The following is a 22,135-nucleotide window of genomic DNA, read 5'->3' as shown; positions in this document are numbered from 1 at the left end:
AACAAACAAAGACTCACTACAGCTTCAGCTAAATTACATGGATCACTATAAAGAAAATATAAGCATACCTTTACTAGTTCCACAGCTCCAGAAGCAAAATCACAACAATAAAGAAAGCACTCTGGAACATTCCTATGAATATAAAATAAATATTTAAGTCAGGAATATAGAAATGCTCAGACTACAGACGAAAAAAATCATAGTAGATTTGAACTTGCTAATAAATATTTCTTTAATAGAATTGGATGGAATTTCTTGTTTCTTTAGCAACACTGATTTCTGTAGTGGTATAAAGTTATCATATGTTGCTTCTATACCAGTACTATTTCCAATACTTTTTATTAATTACAGGGTAAGTTTCCATTTCCTATGGTAGTTTTACTTAGGTTATTTGCCTTTCATCCTGCTACAGTCTCCCAAGAAATTCCTCTAATGTAATATATTAAAATTGCTTCATTCCTTTCTTGATCCTCTGGACATCCTTTATCCTCCAACTCTCATGGCTCACAGTTCTTCTTAGCTTAGCCAAGTACTATACTCAGTATCCCTTGGTACTTCATTTCATTCCCTATCTGTCAAATTACCATTTGGGGATTATCACAGAGGTTCAAATGCCTTGATGAGGTAATATGAAAGAAATAGAATCCTGTCTCAGTTATAGGCAGGAGGTGGGGGAGGAAGGCAGTGGGAAGCATTGTTGGTGGGAATATTGCACTAGTTAAGGGGGGGTGTCCTTTTTTATAACAAAAACCTGACTACAAACATGTTTGTAATCATGATGCTTAAATGAAGATATTAGTTTTTTTAAAAGGAGAAAAATTAAAATGTTAATTCTTAAATTTATTTTCAAGTTATAGTCAAACATTTGTTAAGTCTAATATGGACCAAATATAAAGCAGTACATGAAATAATAAAACACAAAGAGTATGGATTTTGTTTTCTGGGCCACATCCAGTGGTGTTCAGTGGACTAAGATTAAATGAAGGCTCTCCCATATGCAAACACTTTAGCTCTTTGAGATAGCTCCCTGAACCCAAGAGTATGAATTTTGGAGACAAATACACCATTTAAACTATTGATTTGTTACATATTAACTCAATAAATGCCTTGAACGTTTTGGGGGAGATGTTATTCACATCAAAATCTTGACTGATTTTATTTCTCTTTCACTAAACTCAAGACAAGCTTTAAATGGTCTTTATCGGAAATTCAGTGACAACAGCTGGAACACTGTTATTCGTGGACTGATGTATGCTTTGAATTTTGTGGGTCAGCACAATCCTGAATCCTAACTTTTGCATATACATTGTTTTTGTTTGTTTATGTCACATCCACTCTGACTCAATCTCATATGCTGGTATTAAATAATCCATCTATCAGCTTGCTTAGTAGCAAATCTGAAGCAGAAAGACTGTCATTAAATAATAATTCTAAGAAATTATTTTAGAGTCCACTTGGAAACATGATACGTTTTGACAGCTTTTAGGAAGGATAGCTCTGGAAAAAAACCTTAAGATATAAGTCTTAAAGTTTTGAAGTGGGGGGTTTGGAATAGCTGGGTAGGGAGGAGAAATGGTGGCAGGATTTGGAAATAGGAGTTAAATGACAAGGAAAAGAAGCAAAGTTGATTCTGAGAGCCCAGATGTGTAAGTGGTAGGATATAAAAGCCTTCAAGTACAGAATTAGAATAGATTTTATTTAGGAGGCATTTTGAGCAAAAGAAACTAAATAAGTAAGAAATACAAGCACAAATACCTCACCTGATCTCAGATTATACTTAAATGCAACTCGGAAAAAAAGTATTCACATATACTTGATCATCCTGTGATAACAGGGATTTGCATTCAACTTAATATTTGTCCAAATAATTTAAAGTACGATGAACAGGACTGAGTTATTATCCTTTATCCAGAATGCAATCAAAGTTAAAATCTTCACTGCTCAGGAAAGTAACTCGAAAGGTTGGAAGCACAAGCCTGGCATGTGCCTGGCTATACAGAGTCTGAGTTTCATCGTTAGCACTTTCATGGCCTTAGCACAGTTGAGTATAGAGTTGGTGAGCCATATTACCCGAGTAGGCCCCAAGAAAATCAATAAAAGTAAAACTTATACCATGGATCTTTTCTCATCCACCCCCCGTCCCAAACAGTACCTATTAGTCCTATTGTTTCCTAAGAAAGCTGTATATTTACAACTCTGTAATCTACTGGTGGTCATCTGTCATCAATATATTCTTGTGTTGAGTTTTTTTTTTTTTTTTTTTTTTTTGGGCCACACCCGGTGACGCTCAGGGGTTACTCCTGGCTATGTGCTCAGAGGTCACTCCTGGCTTGGGGGACCATATGGGACGCCGGGGGATCGAACCGCGGTCCGTCCTAGGCTAGCGCAGGCAAGGCAGGCACCTTACCTCCAGCGCCACCGCCCGGCCCCCATCAATATATTCTTAGCAAAAATTCAAATATAGAACATTGTGTCTTAAAATGGCTAAGGGTGGGCTGGAACAATAGGACAAAGGGTAAGGCATCTGCCTTGCATGAAGCTGTGTTTGGTCCCCACCACCAACTATGGTATCCTAAGTCCCACCAGCAGTGATCCCTTAGAACAGAGCTAGGAGTATCCCTGAGCATCACTGGGTATGGCCACAAAACAAAAACAAACAAAAAATGGCTAAGAATGAGGGTTCTGCAAACAGTGTCAGAAACTTGAATCTTGGTTCTACCTTTTAGTTGTGAGACTTTAAAATAGTTGTGCAGTCTTTCTGTATATGTTTCCCCATCTTAAAAATAAAAATAAAAAGGACATCTAAGGTGGTTATGAGGAGTGAATGATTTCAAACAGCTAGCTAGTCAAAAAGATGTCTAACTCAGAAGAAGCACTAATGGGGGCCGGGCGGTGGCGCAAGAGGTAAGGTTCCTGCCTTGCCTGCGCTAGCCTTGGATGGACCACAGTTCGATCCCCCGGCGTCCCATATGGTCCCCCAAGCCAGGAGCAACTTCTGAGCGTATAGCCAGGAGTAACCCCTGAGTGTCACCGGCTGTGGCCCAAAAACCAAAAAAAAAAAAAAAAGAAGAAGCACTAATAAATGGTAGACAATGTTATTACTGCTTTTGCTGTGTCAATGATTATGGCCCCCAAACCCCTCAAAAATATGCATGGAGAAAAACTGGAAAGAATTAGAACCACAGTCATGTCATCAGCTATGTTAGGATAATGGGAAGAGTGGATAATTTTTTCTTCCTTTCTCTAACGGAAATGTTTTACAGTGTGATCCTTTTGATTTTATAATGAAAAATGATATGGAAACTCTTCTGAGTCAAGAGGAGTTATGACCAGAGTTGTTCAAGGATTATGCAGTATTGGGGACTAAACTATAGACTTCTGCGTACAAGGCATGTGCTCTAGAACTTTGGCCCCATCATTGACCCTAGGTGTGAAAGCCACTGTGTAGACTTGGAAGAAAAAAAGAATAGACTTTTCAGACTAGCATAAATTTGAAAGTGTTGGAAAAGTTTTGTCAGGCATATACTGCTTTCAAGATGATACTGTAGGTGAGGGTGTATGTAGGAAAGATGCGTCAGCAAAGATGTGCTTTGTCCCTAACACCTACTTTTACTTTATTGAGTCACAGAATTAGTTGCTGTTACCTCTGACTAATTTCAAGTTTGGAGCTAATATTTAATTTCTTTCTTTTTTCCTGGACCACAGCCACTGGTACTCAGGGCTTATTCTTGACTCTGTGCTTAGGGATTGTATGGGATGCTGACAAATGAATCCAGGTTGAACTATGTACAATCCAACAAACCTACCTGCTATGCTATCATCTCTCCAGTTTCCATAGAGACAATCATTTGAATTATTAAATTTTAAAAAAAGTATATGTATTTTTAAAAAGATATGACAAAATAACATTCTTATGACAAGGTTAAAGTATAAGTTTTAAATTCAATCCTCTATGTATAAAATGACATCTATGTATCCTGGAGAAGCCAAAAAACAAAAAACAAAAAACAAACCAGATGTCTTAACAATTAACAGCTTTGTGGAAGGATATCTCTTGCTCTTTTTAAAAATTTTTTATTATTTGCTTATCTACATAATCACAAACTTAATTACTCCAATGAACTGCAGATAATCTACAGCTGTTCAGAGAAATGCAAGATCATGTGAAATTGATTCTCAGATACTTCTTTTAAACCTTGCGTTAGCCACTGTTTATATGGGAACACGAGTGCTACTGGCCACAAATATTGCCAATAGTTTTCTAAAATTTCTCAACATCCCATACATATGTAAAAATTTTAGGAGAAAAACAATAAAACTCACTGCAAAGTGTTTAGAATTGGAAAGACACTATTTCCAGCACCACAGCCAACCTAAAAACAAAGGAACAAACAAATAAAAACAAGGTTAAATTTCCTCAAAAATGTCAGATATTTTATTTTAAAAAACAAGAAAACATTTATTGGATCTTTGATACTGGAGAGTTTTCCAAACCAAAAGTAATTAAATAAATTAATATAATATATAATAATATAATAATTATAATATAATATAATAAATTTAATAAATTAAAATCTGACTGAAAATATTTAAAATGCTATACACCAAACTTAAAGTAAATCAAATTAATAAGTAGTGACTATATGAAAAAAGAAGTTTGCAATTAATATAAATGGTAGAACTTATTTGGGAAAGAAAAGCAAAGAAAATATAAAACTAAGTACAAATTACTTCTAATCGTTTGAAAAACTATCTGACCTGTTTAATAATAATCAAAGATATTCAAATCAAAACACGGTATACCTAACAAACTAGAAAGTACTAAAATAAGAATATTGCAGTCGACAAAGTTGTGTGATAAAACAGATACACTGCTATGAAGTGATCTCGGTACAATTGCTTAGAATGCAATTTGGTGATAACTTAAGAAAATCAAAATTGGGGCCGGAGAGATAGCACAGCAGTGTTTGCCTTGCAAGCAGCCAATCCAGGACCTAAGGTGGTTGGTTCAAATTCCGGCATCCCATATGGTCCTCCATGCCTGCCAGGAACTATTTCTGAGCAGATAGTCAGGAGTAACCCCTGAGTACCGCCAGGTGTGGCCCAAAAACCAAAAAGAAAAAAAAAATCAAAATTGTAGGTGCATTCTCTATATTAGGAGTTACCCTTATTCCAAACTAAGATGTGCACTCTTGACTCTCTTGTCTATGAAAATGACCTGTGTTTTTTTAGTTTGTTTTTGTGGTGGGAAGAGGTCGCACACCCATTAATGCTCAGGACTTCCTCCTGGCTCAGTGCTCAAGAATCATTCCTAGGGCCCGGAGAGATAGCACAGCGGCGGCGTTTGCCTTGCAAGCAGCCGATCTAGAACCAAAGGTGGTTGATTCGAATCCTGATGTCCTATATGGCCCCCTGAGCCTGCCAGGAGCTATTTCTGAGCAGACAGCCAGGAGTAACCCCTGAGCAGTGCTGGGTGTGGCCCAAAATCCAAAAAAAAAAAAAAAAAAAAGAAAGAATCATTCCTAGCCGGGCTTGGGGGACCTTATAAGATACAAGAGTTTGAATCTTGTTTGACCATGTGCAAGACAAAAACCCTACATGCATGGTCCTTCTTGAACATGTAACTCTTTGCCTTTCTTCCTACTCCTATTTCTCTAAATAAAATATTTTGTGAAAAAAAAAGTTTGAATAGGGCTGGAAAGATACTACAGTGGGTAAGGCGCTTGCTTTTCATGTAACCTGCTCTGGTTCCATACATATGGCTTCCTGGCAGTGATTCTTGAGCATGGAGTCAGGACAAAGATCTGAGCACCTCCAGATGTGGCTCAAAAACTAATTTTTTAGAACAACAAAATACAAAACATTAAATCTAACCCACAATATTTTAAAAATACTGTAACCTATATATATATATATATATATATATATACCTATATATATAAACCTATATATATGTTTGCTATAGAAGAAAGTAAGCCACTCAGTTGTGTGATAATAGATAAACAAAATTGTAGTACTTCACATAAATTTTGAATTATGAAAATCTAATTTTTTTGGGTTTTTGGGTCACATCCTGCAGCGCTCAGAGGTCACTCCTGGTTCTATGCTCAGAAATTGCTCCTGGCAGCCTCAGGGGACCACATAGGATGCCGGGATTCGAACCACTGTCCTTCTGCATGTAAGGTAAATGCCTTATCTCCATGTTATCTCTCCAGCCCTGAAAATCTAATTTTTAAAGATAGAAAAATTCTTATGAAGATGATCAACTGAAATAGAGTATGTCAAAATTCAGCATATCTCACTTTTATAATTAAAAAAGAGAGAAATAGGAGAAAAAATGTAAAATGTTAATGATGATTCTTTTCTTTATAGATAATTTCACCTATTTTCTTTTAGGAAATTCTCTATATCAACATATGTTACCTTTATAATCAAAAAAGGTTTTCATTTTTAAAAGTAGAAAACCAAGGTTTACACTAGATTATAGAAAATTATATATCTAATTTATCTCCTATAAAAAACATAACAGAGAAATAAGACAAATCTTGACCAGTATTTAAAAATCAGTCAAGATAAAAATTATGACAAGATAAAAAATTAAAAATTATATTAAAACATAACCTGATCAAAAACTTAAGTACCTTATTTTAGATTTGACCACATTGACTAAAAAAGATCTGGGTTATTAATAAAGAATATGGCCAAGGCCAACTACAACAGAAATGATACCCAATCTACAACAGGCTAGACACAGAAGGAACCACTTGTACTGGCAGCCTGGGAGGCAAAGAAAGGACGATATGGGATGCAGGCTGGGAACAGGGGTGGAGGGAGGACAACATTGGTGGTGGGAATGCCCCAATTCAATGTCACTATGTACCTAAAATACTACTGTGAATTATTTGTAAACCACTTTGGTCAAATTAAAAATTATTAATAATGGGGCCCGGAGAGATAGCACAGTGGCATTTGCCTTGCAGGCAGCCTATCCAGGACCAAAGGTGGTTGGTTCAAATCCCAGTGTCCCATAGGGTTTCCGTGCCTGCCAGGAGCTATTTCTGAGCAGACAGCCAGGAGTAACCCCTGAGCACCGCCGGGTGTGACCCAAAAAAAATTATTATTAATAAAAATAAAATTAAATTAAAACTGGCTTGCAAAAAAAAAAACCAAAAAAAAAAAAAAGAATGTGGATTATTGTGGTGTACCCCAAGACCCACCCATATCTGGGAGGAGTTTTGGGAACCGGATAATAGGTGTAACTACCTGCAAGACCTCCCATTTCTGGGAGGGGTCTGGAAAAGGATAGATAAACCTCTGAGCCAGGGGATTCGGGCCTTTTGCCGTTTCTCTCTTGGCCCGGCTTGGCTTCCTGGCTTTTGGATCTTTGGGCCGCATGGAGCCCAAAGGGAAGATGGCTAACAGGAGATAAGATGCAGGGCTAGCAAAATATAGCTGTGCTTAAAAGGTTGACATAGGCCACACACCTGTGGTGGCAAGGGCATGAATAAAGATGATTCTTCCTGATGGCTGCCTGTGAGTGAGTGATTTCACCTGGGCCTGGAACTCGCCGGCTGCATGGAGGTTGCAGAGCCATGTGGGCTGGATGGCATCATCCACCATCCAGCCCCATCGTTAATTATTTAACACAACAGATTATACTCTTTTTAATACTAGCTTAGAGCCCATCTTTGACCCTACTGTACAATACCTCCAGGATTCTGAAAGTGGCCTTGCTGCCAGGAAACAGTTCTGCTCTCCGTGGTTCTCTTCTGTGTTCTTTATCGTCTAGGGCTAGGCTGAAAATATTAGTGCTTGCTTTGCTTTGAGCACCTGTAGTGACTGAACTGTTCTTACAGTTCATTCCATAAAAGCAATCTGCAGAATTAATTTTGACACAATCGCATCTCAACTCTCTTGTCTTCTTCTCTTCAGTGTTTTGTTCAACTGGGAGAATTTCAGGAAATTCTCTCAACAGCCAGTTGCGATCCTTGAAAAATTTATCCTTGTGAATCTTATAAAACGTATCCCAATATTTACTAGCTTCACGTTCATATTTAACTAAAAGAAAAAGAAAAAAATACTAATTTTACAGAATTATATTTATTATTTATATTAAATTATATTTATAGTAATTCACATTTACTATAAATAATTTATATTTTTACTATATATTTACTGTGTTTACTATTAATTGCTTTTTTTTTTTTTTTTTTGGTTTTTGGGCCACACCCGGCGTTGCTTAGGGGTTACTCCTGGCTGTCTACTCAGAAATAGCTCCTAGCAGGCACGGGGGACCATATGGGACACCGGGATTCGAACCAACCACCTTTGGTCCTGGATGGGCTCCTTGCAAGGCAAATGCCGCTGTGCTATCTCTCCGGGCCCTATTAATTGCTATTTTAATGAAACATTTAAATATTATATACATTATTATTCATTTATAAAAATACTACTACTGAGTAACTTGAAAATTATAATTTTTATTTATTTGTTTTTTTTCCCTCTAGTTTTTGGGTCACACCCAGTGACACTCAGGGGTTACTACTGGCTAAGTGCTCAGAAATCACCCCTGGCTTGGAGGACCATTTGGGACTCAGGGGATCGAAATGTGGTCCGTCCTAGGTTAGCGCATGCAAGGAAAATGCCCTAAGTACTGTGCCACCACTCTGGTCCCTGGTTTATTTTTTAAAATTGAAAAGTTTATTGTAAAGTCAAAGGGGAATAAAATCCCCAGTCAAGAAGGAACCTAGTATAGAATTAGTTTTATTTTTTTTAACCTCTTAAAGATTAAAACTAAAATAAGTATTAATTTTCTCAAAATATATCAATGTATGGGGTAGTTGATCCTAACTCTACAAATCTGTATCTGTCTTGTAATAATTTGGCAAGTAATTTTTGTGAGGAATATAATCACTAAAAACTATTTTCTATAGACTAATATTCCAAGATTAATAATATTTTTACCAATAACCTATGAGGCTCTGTATTAAAGAAAGGATGCTGTCTCTTTTTGTTTTGTTTTGCTTTTTTTTATTTTTTAGTTTTGGGTCACATCCGGCAGCGTTCAGGGGTTACTCCTGGCTCTATGCTCAGAAATTGCTCCTGGCAGGCTTGGGGACCATATGGGATGTCAGGATTCGAACCACCATCTTTCTCCATGCAAGGCAAACACCCTACCTCCATGCTATCTCTCCAGCCCCTATTTTGCTTTGTTTTGTTTTTGTTTTTTTCGACCACATCCAGTGATGCACAGGGGTTACTGCTGACTCTGGGCTCAGAAATCACTCCTGGCTTGGGGGACCATATGGGATGTCAGGGGATTGAACTGTGATCCACCCTAGGTCAACCGTGTGCAAGGCAAACGCCCTACCGCTGTGCAAGCTCCGGCCCCTGAATGAAGTCTTCTTTGTCTCTGTAAATGCAATTTTATGGGACAAATATTTATGCAAACTGGTACTGATATAGGAAATTTTGGAATTACAAATATTTTCATTTTAGAGTTAGAACTGTCCAGTGAAACATCCATCAAGCCCAGAGGCCCAGAGTTCAGTCCAGCAGAACCAGGACCACATCTCCTGACTCATGCAATCTCAGAGCTATTGTCATTTCAATCTCCTGTCACTTACAAAGGTATCTCTAATGACTTCTCCAAGTTTTCCCATTTGTAAATCATCTTACACAAAATGTTGGCCCTTTCTAAGTAGTACTCAGGGATCCCAAAGGACAATGCCAACTGGGATTTTACTGCTAGAGCCTAAAGATGCTTGAAACCATATGAGTGATATTCAGAAGCTTAAAGGGAGGAACCAGAGCAATGCTTGGGAGGTCATTCAGTGCCAGGACTGAAATCTTGTCCTGTACTATGTCCCTGGCATTCTGAAGCCTTTTGAAGAGAGATAAGCATTTTGTGATGTCATTCCTTAACTAGAATTTCCTGAGTCTCAGGGTCAGGGTAGGCCAACAGTTTCAGAACTCCGGCAATTCTTAGATATCTTCCTCTTTGTTCTTGAACTTTAAATTAGGATAATAATCAAGGACTAGGGAGATAGCGAAAGGGCTGGAGTCAATGGGAGCCCAGGGATCCACTTTCTAACATTCCATGGTTCCCAGAGCACTTCCAGAAAAATTCCTGAAAACAAGCTAAACGTACCTTTCCAAGCAGTACTGCCAGGTATCATCCCTCTCCCCAAACTAATTCCTTCCTCTATCTCATTCATTCAAGAAACATTTCTTGAATATTATTATATATAAAACCAAGTTCTTAAGCCTAATCTCTGGATTCAGTAGTTTTCATCCTATCTAGACAGGTGACAATTTTTTCTTTTGGTTTTTGTTTCTTTCTTGGGTCACACCCACGAAATCTCAGAGATTCTCTTTTTTTTTTTTTTTTGTGGTTTTTTTGGTCACACCCGGCAGTGCTCAGGGGCCACTCCTGGCTCCATGCTCAGAAATTGCTCCCGGCAGGCACGGGGGACCATATGGGACGCCGGGATTCGAACCGATGACCTTCTGCATGAAAGGCAAACGCCTTATCTCCATGCTATCTCTCCGGCCCCTCAGAGATTCTCTTGACTCTGTGTTCGAGGATCACTCTTGAAAGTGCTCAGGGGAACATAAGTGGTGCCACGATTGAATTAGGGTTGACTGTATACATAGCAAGTGCCTTAACAAACCCCTATACTTTCTCTCCAGCCCTGACTTGTAACATTTTTAAGTGCTTTAAAGAATTTTAAAAAGTTTTTTTCTTCATATAAAATAATTTATAAGGTTTAACATTAGATGAAACAGCAAAATGTAGAATAGAACTTACATGACACAATCATGTTAGGGGCAAGAGGAAAAAGAATATGTGTATGTGAAGCTGGAGGTGCAGGTCTGTGGCAAAGCATGTGTGTGTGGCCTTGCATGTGTGAGGCTCTGAATTCAATTCCTGGCACTATAGGGGTGGTACAGGGAGGAGCAGAGGAAGGAAGAAAGTAAAGATGTACAAATAACTACATTGAGAACTATCATAACAAAGTGAATGAATGAGGGAAGTGGAAAGCCTGTCTGGAGTACAAGCAGGGGTGAGGTGGGGAGGAGGAAGATTCGGGACATTGGTGTTAGGAATGTTGCACTGGTGAAGGGGGGTGTTCTTTATATGACTGAAACCCAACTACAATCATATTTGTAATCAAGGTGTTTAAATAAAGATATTAATAAAAGAAGTACATGTGTGCACATAGATAGTAATGTTCATATAGGTATATGTGCATATTTACTTATCTATGTACAATACTCCTGGAAGGATACTCATAATTAATAATTGTTGCTTCTCAGGAGGGGAACTCTCAGGAAAAGACCAAGACAAAAGAAAAAATTTCCATTCAAATTTTGATCTGAGTAAATTTACTATCTTAGCTCCCCATCAAATGAAAATAAACCAAAAATTAAAATAAGAAACTAACCTCTCAAATTTTCTTTCTTTTTCAATTTTTATTTGAATAATATCTTAAATGCACCAGAATTATACTTCTCTCAAATTTTAAAGAAAATTTATGCCTTAGAAGTCAGGCTCATTTTTGTTTCTCAGCCTTTTTTTGTTTTTGGTTTTGGTTTTTTGGGCCACACCCAGTGACGCTCAGGAGTTACTCCTGGCTATGTGCTCAGAAATCGCTCCTGGCTTGGGGATATGGGATGCTGGGGGACCAAACCAGGGTCCGTCTAGGCTAGCACAGGCAAGGAAGATGCCTTACTACTTGCACCACTGCTCTGGCCCAGTTTCTCAGTCTTTTTTTTTTTTTTTTTTTTTAAGTCTTATAGTTTCCCTTTTCTTTCCATTTTTATCTTTATGGCCTTGTACCATGGACCTCCAATCCTTTGGCCATAAGACTTCCTTTTCACTGAGGCTGAATTGTGTATTTGGCAGCACAGCTGCTAAAAGACAGAACCTCCCATCTTATTAAAGGCCTACAAAAATAGTAGATATTGGTAACAAAAGAATTATAGGATGTTGATTTGATGTCTAAAACATGATCATCTCTGCCCTTAATAGAAGAAAGTCTATTTTTTTAAAGGTTGCATTTTTATACATAAAACAGTTGTCTCTACTTTTAAAATTGAAGTGTACATGATACACAATGTAGGGATACAAAACAACATTCTGAAAGATCACACTTGGGGTGCAATTTCAGGTATTTGGAATTTGCCAATTTTCCTCAGGTCTTCTGCACCATCTCTTCTTCCTTTATTTTTAAAAACTATTTGTAAATAGACTCTGTTAGTAAAAGATTTTTCTGCCTAACAAAAAGCAACTATTTATAATAGTCAAGTTCCTAGTATCTAAGAATTAATCACTAAGTTGAGCTACTTATTGAAGGAAGTTTAGGTCTAAATATCAGTAACTAGAATGTAAAGTAGAATGTAAAATTTGTATGTCTTGAGTAATTTTGGGCATATTCTTCTAGGAATTAACTGGATAGGATTAAATAAAATATCTAAGGAAAGACTAATTTCAACAACTATTTATGAAAATAAAGCTGAAAATAACTCAACTATCCAATATGACTTTTTAAAAACACAAGTAAATTAGGCAGGTCAAAACAGTAATATTATACAGCAATTAAACTGCAGGCAATAAAATAAATGTAGGAGATAATAGTTCTAAAATATTCACAAAGAATGGTGAGACTCCAGCTCTAAATTTTATTTAGTATTCATCTATAATAGATGAAAATTGGAGTGATGTATTTAATAAAAGTTAGGCAGTTCAATTCTTTTGAAGTTTTACCCATATCTTACATAAAGATAAAGAATCTTGGTTGAATTCTTCATTCTACTTAGCTACTGAGTTTCTTCAATTGCTGTATCTCTGAAGTCAATTTAAGCTTTAAAAGCCTACACGAATTAAACTACATGAAGTTATAGAGATTATTAAACATTAGCAATTCTGCAAACTATAAAACATTGAATCAGATTGTTGTCATGAAATATGAACCTGTAACACTGTTTCTATTGATTAAAAAATGTGAATCTGCAGTATGACAGAATCTGGTTCAGATAACAAATAAATCAAAGCATCAAATTCAGCCCTCAAATCTATTATCTTTAAAAAGGATCTAGGGAGCTGGGAGGTGTGACTCAGAGGCAAGCATGCAAGCTTTGCATTATAGGATTCCCACAGCATGGCTGGGTGTGGTTAAATTTAAATTTTAAATATTTTAATTTAATTTCCACAAAATTAAAAAGATCAAATTACTATCACAAGACAACGACTAAGGTCTATAAATATAAAACCACTTTCAGGCTTTTCCAAAATCATCTTATTGGGTATTTGAAGGGGAAAAAAATCCAAACGAATTATATTTATCTCTACATCAACTACATCAGCATTGATAATGACTTGTTTGCTTTTAAATGTATGCCACAATGTCAATTTTTTTTCTTCTTAGTTTTGGGGCCAGTGATGCTCAAGGGTTATTCTTAGCTTTGTGCTCAGAAATTGCTTCTGGCAGATTCAGGGGACTCTGGGTTGCTGGGGACATAATGGTCATGTGCAGGGATTGAACCCAGGTCAGATATGTACAAGGCAAACACTCTATCTATTGTGCTATCACTCCAGTCCCTATGGCAAATATTTTATGTAAAATGATTTTTTGTATTTTTCTCTTAAATCCAAATAAAACCTTTCAAACATATACTTTGTTAGTTTGTACGCAAAGAAATTCAAGGCCAGAAGGATTTAAATTTTCCTGCAATCACTTAGTTATAAGAACACCTGGACCAAATCTATTAACTCTGAAGTTCATACTCTTCCTAATACAAAATAAATCAATATTAAGTTCTAAAATATCTTTGTAAATAATCTGCATTCTTATGACTCTGGACTTTCCTCTCATTATGAAACATTAAATGGAAATTTAAATTAAAACTGCAGTGTGATATGTAATCCATAATCTGCTAAGAATGTGAACTTTTATAAAAACTGAAGAAACATAAAATGAATGAAATCACACTCCTCGAATTACATAAATTATACCTATGCAAGTTAATATAAAAAAGTTACTTGAAATGGAAATCTAAAATGCTCTATGATAATAGGTGGGTTTGTGAAAAAGAAACAAAACAAACAGCATAAAAGTTGTGCTTTACTATACACAATATCCAGAATCTGGAAACAACCCAAATGTCTGAGAACAGATGAATGAATAAAAACTGTACGGTGCATCTATACAATGAAATACTACACAACTGTTAGGAAAAATGAAGTCATAAAATTTGCTTATAAATGAATGGATATGGAGAGTCCTGCTGAGCAAATTGAGTCAGAGGGATAGGGATAGATACAGAGTGATCGCACTTGTGGGATATAAAACAAAATAATATGGTAATAATGCCCAAAGACAATAGAGATGAAAGTCAGGAAAACTGGTTCATGGTAGGAAACTTGCCACAAAGAGCAAGATAAATGACCACTATGGCAATGATAGTTGGGAATAATCACTTTGGACAAAAACTGGGTGCTAAAAGGCTGGGACACTGGTGCGGGGGGGGGGGGGGGATGTGTACTGGTGAAGGGTGTTGGACATTGACTGAAATTCAATCGTGAAAAACTTTAACTGTCTCTTACAATAATTTAAGTAAAGTTTCATTTTAGGGGTTGGTAGGGTGTTATCCTTGCACAAGGCTCACCCAGGATGGACCTGGGTTTGGTTCCCAGCAACCCATATGGTTCCCCAAGTTAGGAGCGATTTCTGAGGGCAGAGCCAGGAGTAATCCCTGAGCGTCACTGGGTGTGGCCCAACCCCCCCCCAATTTCATTTTAAAACTTAATTTTAAAAAAGTTGTGCTTTTATTCAGATTGCCAATCAATGCTGGCAATTTTATAGTTCCTAGTAATATGTGACAACTTCTTAGACCCCCATGATGAGCTCAATTAAACTAATAATCCAAAATAATAATCCATAATACAATTATGAGACAAGATAAACAACTCCCATTTATAATTTAATTTCCAGAACTGCAAAATTATTTATGATAACAAGGGAATTGGAAGAGCCACTTCCTAACCACCAGTAAAAAAATTTACTTCAACCTGCTATTAACACATCTCAATGTCAGCCTAATCACGATAAAGAGAGCATAGTGTGGAGAAATATGTAGTTTTCCTCTGGTCTAACTCACTTTCTAAACAAGTATACTAATGATCACTTTTTCCTGGAGATGTGTTTTTTCCTTTTGCTTTCCTTGGCTGCCAATTCAGAGTTAATTGCTCTATGCCAATGGCAGTAAAAGGTATGTAGTGATCTGTTTAACCACAGCCAGATGAAGTAATTTCACAATTATTCGCTTATTAAATTCAATACTGCTGAAGGGAAAAAGGAATATGACACACTACCATACTATTAAAAATTCAGAATTCACTCCGAATCGCACTGAATATTACAACTTAGAAACTGAATTAAAACATTTAGGTATCTGACATATATGATGATTAAAATAAATTATGAAAATTTATTCTAAGTTGCAATGTAACAAAAAGCAATTTAAAGTTATTTCTGCACATCAATTAAGCAAATGTATGAGCTCTTAAAGTTGGAAATTTCAACTTCCCTGATAAAGTTCATTGTCCAATAAACAAAAACTCTAATTTATGAAGTGAAGGTATATTGGAAATAGCACTGCATAAAATTTTTAAACAAAGTCAGTTTATAAATAAGTACCTTAAATTTACAAGTACAATTTTACTATTTTTTTAAATTATATTTTTACACAAACTTTACTATGTTTTTCTGCCGCACAGGACATTCCCAAGTGATAACATTATTTTACAAGGTAAAATATAGTGGGAATTTGTTTTTGGTGAGTTTTTAAAAATAATTTACTTAAGATAGATATTTTACCCAGGTAGGTAGTTATTTACAAGGACATGTTAAAATAAAAATATCAGCTGCTGGGCCCGGAGAGATAGCACAGCGGTGTTTGCCTTGCAAGCAGCTGATCCAGGACCAAAGGTGGTTGGTTCAAATCCCGGTGTCCCATATGGTCCCCTGTGCCTGCCAGGAGCTATTTCTGAGTGTAGAGCCAGGAGTAACCCCTGAGCACTGCCGGGTGTGGCCCCAAAACCAAAAACAAACAAACAAACAAAAAATATCAGCTGCTTTTGTTATAAAATTTTGAAGCCCATTACATTTGCCTAATAACCAGCTTAGATATAACTCACTGGAGATGTTTTTAGGAAATTATAAAATGTAATCATGTTAACTAAAAAACTGCCAAATGTAGCTCTCATTTCTCTAAATTATGTTGCCTTTAAAAGAAATACAAATTATAATAAAATTTAAAATAAATTATGAAAAAGAAAATGTGGAATTAAGACTAATTAATCTGGGATCTAATTGAAAGAAATATTGCTAATGAAATCCTTGATGCTGTGATCCATTTTAATCACAGAAGTGAAATGTCTACTGTCCCACAGCCAAAGACTCCATTATTTTGTGCTAGCTAAACGCTTATTTTCAGAATTCTAAGGGTGTTTCCTGACCCTTAGAAAAGCCAAGACAATAACTGAGAAATGGGAAAAGAGAGTGACAGGACAGACTGACACACACAGAGACCAAAAGTGAGGTACTGGGAGGCTTGGCCAGTGTGGAAGAACAGCCAGTATTTCCTCCTGGGGGCAATAAAACAAGCGAGATAAGATCACTACACAAAGAGCAGGCTGTGGGACAATCTGCATAGGGAAAACTTGGTGATGTGAGAAAAGTGGCTCTTTCAAAAATTTAGGATTGCCTTCAGAAGAGCTGGTGGTTAATAGGCACTGGGCAAAGAACCAGGTCAGTGCTTCCTTTGGGTTTTCACAAAGTTTGGGAGTAGAGGTTTTCAGCAGATCTAGTCACCTTGACCCATTTACACCAGAGTCATGGAATATCAAGCTGGCCTCACCCTAAAGCTTTTGCAGATTAGTAGGTCAATGATCCCTTGGCAGAGACTGAACTGGATGGTTGGGTCAGTATTTACTCTCACTATCATGTCCTGTCCCTCAAGGAAGTTGCTCAGAACAAAAGTTTTCTTTCTATACCACCTTCAAAACAGCCTCAGTTGCTGCTTGCCATTTTGCTAGCAGTGTGGAAAAAGGGGGAGGGGCATCTCATGGTGTGTTGCTCTCCCATTGGCAATTTCCTACTATGTCTGAGTCTGTGGCAATGTTTGAGTGTTACAAGGGTGTATGTGGAGGGAGCAATCAGTAGAAACCTTGATCATTTGGAGTCATTTAAAAATGGAATCTTTTGTTGTGTCTCCACGGCAGCCGGAAAACTTGCTCAAAAGGAGACTGGACATGCTAATAAGCAAACCAAATGCTTCAAAGCAGTATCATCAGTACTCCCCAGCCTGCTTTTCCTGCTTCTATAGAGAGGCCAGTCACCACCTTTCTATTTCAGTCACACTATGGTTCTGTGGGAACTGTCATTTTCCTTTACTGCGGTTTCCAAGTCCCTAAAATAACCTTCTCATTAGCTTCACTCAAGTTCATTGTTAACATAAATAGGCCAAAATAGGCGACCACATAGAGGGCGCTGTGAGGAACAGCATCAGCACAGCTCATCTATTTGTGTTTCAAACAAAAATTCCTAAGACTATGACAAAAGGCCTTGTTTTTTCTTATTATCCGGAAATGTACTGTGGATAATTTTTAACTTCCTGGAAACAAATTAAGATGACTGATAACTTTTAATTCAGTTTAGGCTTGAAGTTCTTTGTCACATCCAGGTGGCTACTAGAAGAAGCTTGAGTAATGTGGAAAATATGTCTGTGCAGCTGCTGGCAAAGAAGCAAAATTACACTTCCTCAGAAACAGTGTACAGAGTTTGTGCAAAGGAATGCAATGCTGGCTGATTTATAAGCAAAAGTGCCACTGGTATGCACCATCAAATCCAACCCCAACACTCTCTCTACATATCCCAATCTGTCACTACGTGGCTGAAGCTCAAAAAATATATATAGAATGGTTCCTTTGTAGAGCAAGTGGTCTCCTTTCCCTTTTACCCCAAAAGACTTCATGCTTAGATGGGAAAGTTGACTAGTTCTAAGAAATAGTAAAGGATGCCAGAGACTAAAAAAGGGTAATATTGTCTTCTTCATTAGGTAATGGTAATTAATAAGGGTTATTTCATGCAGAGCTCAGCTGTTCACTACTCTGCTTCAAATTTTAGCATCAACTGTTAATTAAAGTCTTGAGAACAATAGTCAGTGATTTTCATTATGTTTGACCTGTAGCAAGGGAAACCTCTTTTCTTGGAAGAATTTCAGGACAATGGGTCAATCTAGAAACAAAATTCTACTTTAAGGGTTGGCAAATTTCTAAAAAGCAAAAAAAAATGTTTTAAGCGATATATGTGGTTATATATTTATAGTCTATGTTGCAATATATGTGGATATATATATATATGTATATATAGTCTATGCTGCAATTATTCCACTCAGTTGACAGAGTTCAAAAGTAACCATTGACAACATATAAACAAATGAGTATGTCTGTATGCCAATAAAACTTTATTTATAAAGACAAATATTTGGCTGGATTTGGCCTCGATGGTGCTTTGCTAATTCTTACTCTTTGTAACAGGTATGCTAGAATTGCCACAAGAATGACTGAGAAATGATGATCACCACATTGGGTAAAACTAATTCATAAGATTTGAAGTAGAATAGTGGCTGCTCTTTGTATCTATGAATTTAAGGAAATATTTTATTTGAGACAACATATGAATAAACTTCTGGGTTACTGGTAATATTCTCAATGTTCAGAAAATTCAATGAGCTGTGTAAAAATTCATATTAAGTTGTATAATTTTTAGAGTATATTTGATTCTGCATAAGCTATTTAAAAAAAAGTGGGGCGGAGTGGTGGCACAATGGTAGGGTGTTTGACTTGCATGCAGCTGACCTAGGACAGACCGTGGATTGATCCCCTGGGTCCCATATGGTCCCCCAAACCAGAAGTGATTTCTGAGCTAATAGCCAGAAATAACCCCTGAGAATTACTGGGTGTGATCCAAAAACAAACAAACAAACCAAACAAAAACAATTTATATAAAAGGATAAATCGCTTTCTAAAAATTTAGGTAGAAAAGACACTTAGACTCAGAGTTAAAAAACATTTGTGGTAAAGGAGAGAAAAAAACTTAGAATTGGACTAAGTTGAGAACTAAGTCAGTGCTCCCTGAGGAAAAGAGAAGCACCAAGACAGAGGGAGAGGTCTTCTAGTCATATAGTTCCAAGAAGCTGAGGCAGACACAAAGAATGGCAGCAGGGTTCTCTTGACTCAGAAGAGCCATTTTCATGTCAGATCAGTGCACCTTGAGAAGAGCTCAGCTATGGAGTAAAGCAAGGTGGACAAGTATCTTCTAGTTAATGAGCCAACCCACAACATAAAAAACACTACCACACTGCAAAGGTCACAGTGGGAAAGGAATGCAGAACCAAACACAGTGCATGGAGATGATAGTTCTGAAGACTCAAATAGTATCAGCCACCTATATTGCTTCTCTGATAAGGGCTTTTGAGAGGAAATGTTGAGAATGTCCAAGGAACTCAAAAACCATGGAACAAACACTCAATAAGACTCAAGAGGATATGAGAATAGAAATGAGAATACTTCAAGCAGAAATGATAGAATGGTAAAATTTGGTAGGTGAAATAAAAACTCACTGGAATGCCTTATCAGCAGTCACAGCAGCACAGGGCAGTGAGCTTGAAGATGAGCCACATAACACCTCCTGACAACAGATGATGGAAAATAGTCTTAAAATAAATGAACAAAAGATGGAATGAATTCTCAAAATAAATGAACATAAAACCAACAGAACTTTGGAATAAATTAAACAGAAACAACATAAGAATCATTGCAGTCCCTGAAACCCATGGTGAAAACCCCCTATGAAGAAGCAAACACTCAAAGAAATCATTGCTAAAAAGTTCTCAGAACTGGGGGCCATAGCAATAGCACAGTGGTAGGGCATTTGCCTTGCACACGGCTGACCCAAGACAAACCTGGGTTCAATTCCTGGCAACCCATATGGTTCCCCAAGCCAGGAGCGGTTTCTGAGTACATAGCCAGGAGTAACCCCTGAGCGTCACAGGGTGTGGCCCAAAACCTACAAAAACAAACAAAAAGTTCCCAGAATTGAAGAGTACATATACAATCATTCTGGTTGCCCAAAGAGTACCAGCTAAAAGAGACTCAAATAAAGACACTCCAAGGCATATCCTATTCACAATGATGAAAACCAAAGATAGATATATAATACTGAAAGAAGCAAGATTAAATAAAGAAATGACATACTAAGGAACATCGTAAGAGTTACAGCAGATTTATAAAAAACAACCTTTCAGGTCCAAAAGCAGTGGTGGGATATAGTAGAAAAACTCAATGAAATGAAATGCATCACCAAAAGTACTTCACCCAGATCACCTCTCTTTCAGGCTTAAAGGAAGAATATATCACTTCATGGATAAATAACAGCCCAGGAACTTTAGATACTCAAAACTAACTTAAAAAAAAAAAAAAAAAGAACTGTAGGAGGGCTACTTTAAGGCAAGATAAACCCCACAAAGCAACCAAACTTCTACAAAAATATTACAAAAAATTCAATGAAAATTATCTTTCTCAATGTCAATGGACAAAAGCACCAATTAAGAGATAGAGTGGCAAAATGGATCAGATAATTAAATTCAACATTTTTCTGCCTGCAAGAAATACATTTGAATAATCAGAGCAAACACAGGCTCAAAAATCAAAAGTTGCAAAATAGTCCTGCAATAAAACAACACACTTAAAAAAGCTGGGGTGGGCATACTAATATCAGATGATATATACTTCAGGCTTAAAAAGGTTTTAAGAGACAGAGAAGGTATTTCTTAATAATCAAGGTGTATGTACACCAGGAAGAAATCACATCTCAATCAAGGCCAACAAAATACTTAAAACAACTAACAGACTTGAAGAAAGACATCAATAGCAACACAGTCATATATATATATATATATATATATATGACTTTTCATCACCCAAAAGCTGAATAGATATTCTTCTATGATACACATGGGCATTCTCCAAAATAACCACATGTTAGGCCACAAAACATATCTCCATAAAATCAAAAGGATAGAAATTGTGTTAACTATCTTCTCAATCATGATGCACTGAAAATATAAGTGAATTATAAATAGACATGGAGAAATAATTTTAACACCTTAAAATTAAACAGTTAACTACTGAACTACCAATGGGTTAGAGAGGAAATCAAAAGATACCTAGAAACAAATGAGAATGAAGACACAAATTATATGATTTGTGGGACACAGCAAATTTTATAACTTTGCAAGCACTCATCAGGAAGGAAGAAGGGCCTACATAAATAATTTAATGGCACAGCTTAAGAAATTAGAAAATGACCAACACAAATGTGCTGAAAGCAGCAGGTAGAAAGAAATAAACAACCTTAGAGAAAAAATAAATAAACTGGACACCAAAAAAATCAAAAGATCAATGAAAGCAAAAATTGGTTCCTTGAAAAAATAAATAAGATCAATAAACCATTAGAAAGACTAACAAAGAAGAGAGAAAACACTAATAACACAAATTAGAAATGAAAAGGGGATGTCACAGCATATACTACAGAAATTTAAAAGGTAATCAGAGATTACTTAAAGAAATTCTATGCCACAAAACGAGAGAACATAGAAGAAATGGATTAATTTTGGACTATTATAACCTCTCAAAGTTGAACCAAGATTATCTAGAATACCTGTACAGATCTATCACTGTTAAGGATATTGAAATGGTAATCAAAAGACTTACCTAAAATAAAAGCCCAGGCCCAGATGGACTAACTAGTGAATTCTTTTTAACTTTTAAAGAGGACTTACTGCCAATCCATTTTAGGCTCTTCCAGGAAACTGAAGAAACAGAAACACTTCCAAGAGGTTTCTATGAAGTTAACATCATTCTGATACCAAAAGCAGACAGAGGCATCAGGAGAGAGAGAAAGAGAGAGATAAAAAATGACAGGCCAATATCATTGATGTTCGAACACAGATGCAAAGATACTCAACAAAATACTAGAAAATAGAATCAAACAATTTATATAAAAAT

General features: G+C 36.5%; 1 protein-coding gene across 1 annotated transcript in view; it reads right to left on the bottom strand.

Annotated features, from left to right (window-relative positions):
* METTL8 (methyltransferase 8, methylcytidine) overlaps nt 1–22,135 on the bottom strand; it is a 134,705-nt gene that overhangs the window by 11,337 nt on the left and 101,233 nt on the right. The window contains exons 4-6 of the mRNA XM_049773471.1: nt 7,709–8,058; nt 4,324–4,373; nt 69–132 (exon numbers count right to left, since the gene is read on the bottom strand). Coding sequence (XP_049629428.1) covers nt 69–132; nt 4,324–4,373; nt 7,709–8,058 — 464 coding nt within the window. The remainder of the gene's footprint in view (nt 1–68; nt 133–4,323; nt 4,374–7,708; nt 8,059–22,135) is intronic.

Source organism: Suncus etruscus, chromosome 5 (assembly GCF_024139225.1).
Source record: "Suncus etruscus isolate mSunEtr1 chromosome 5, mSunEtr1.pri.cur, whole genome shotgun sequence".
NCBI lineage: Eukaryota > Metazoa > Chordata > Mammalia > Eulipotyphla > Soricidae > Suncus > Suncus etruscus.
Note: the sequence above shows the minus strand (reverse complement) of the source record. Positions and strands in the feature narration are given on the sequence as shown.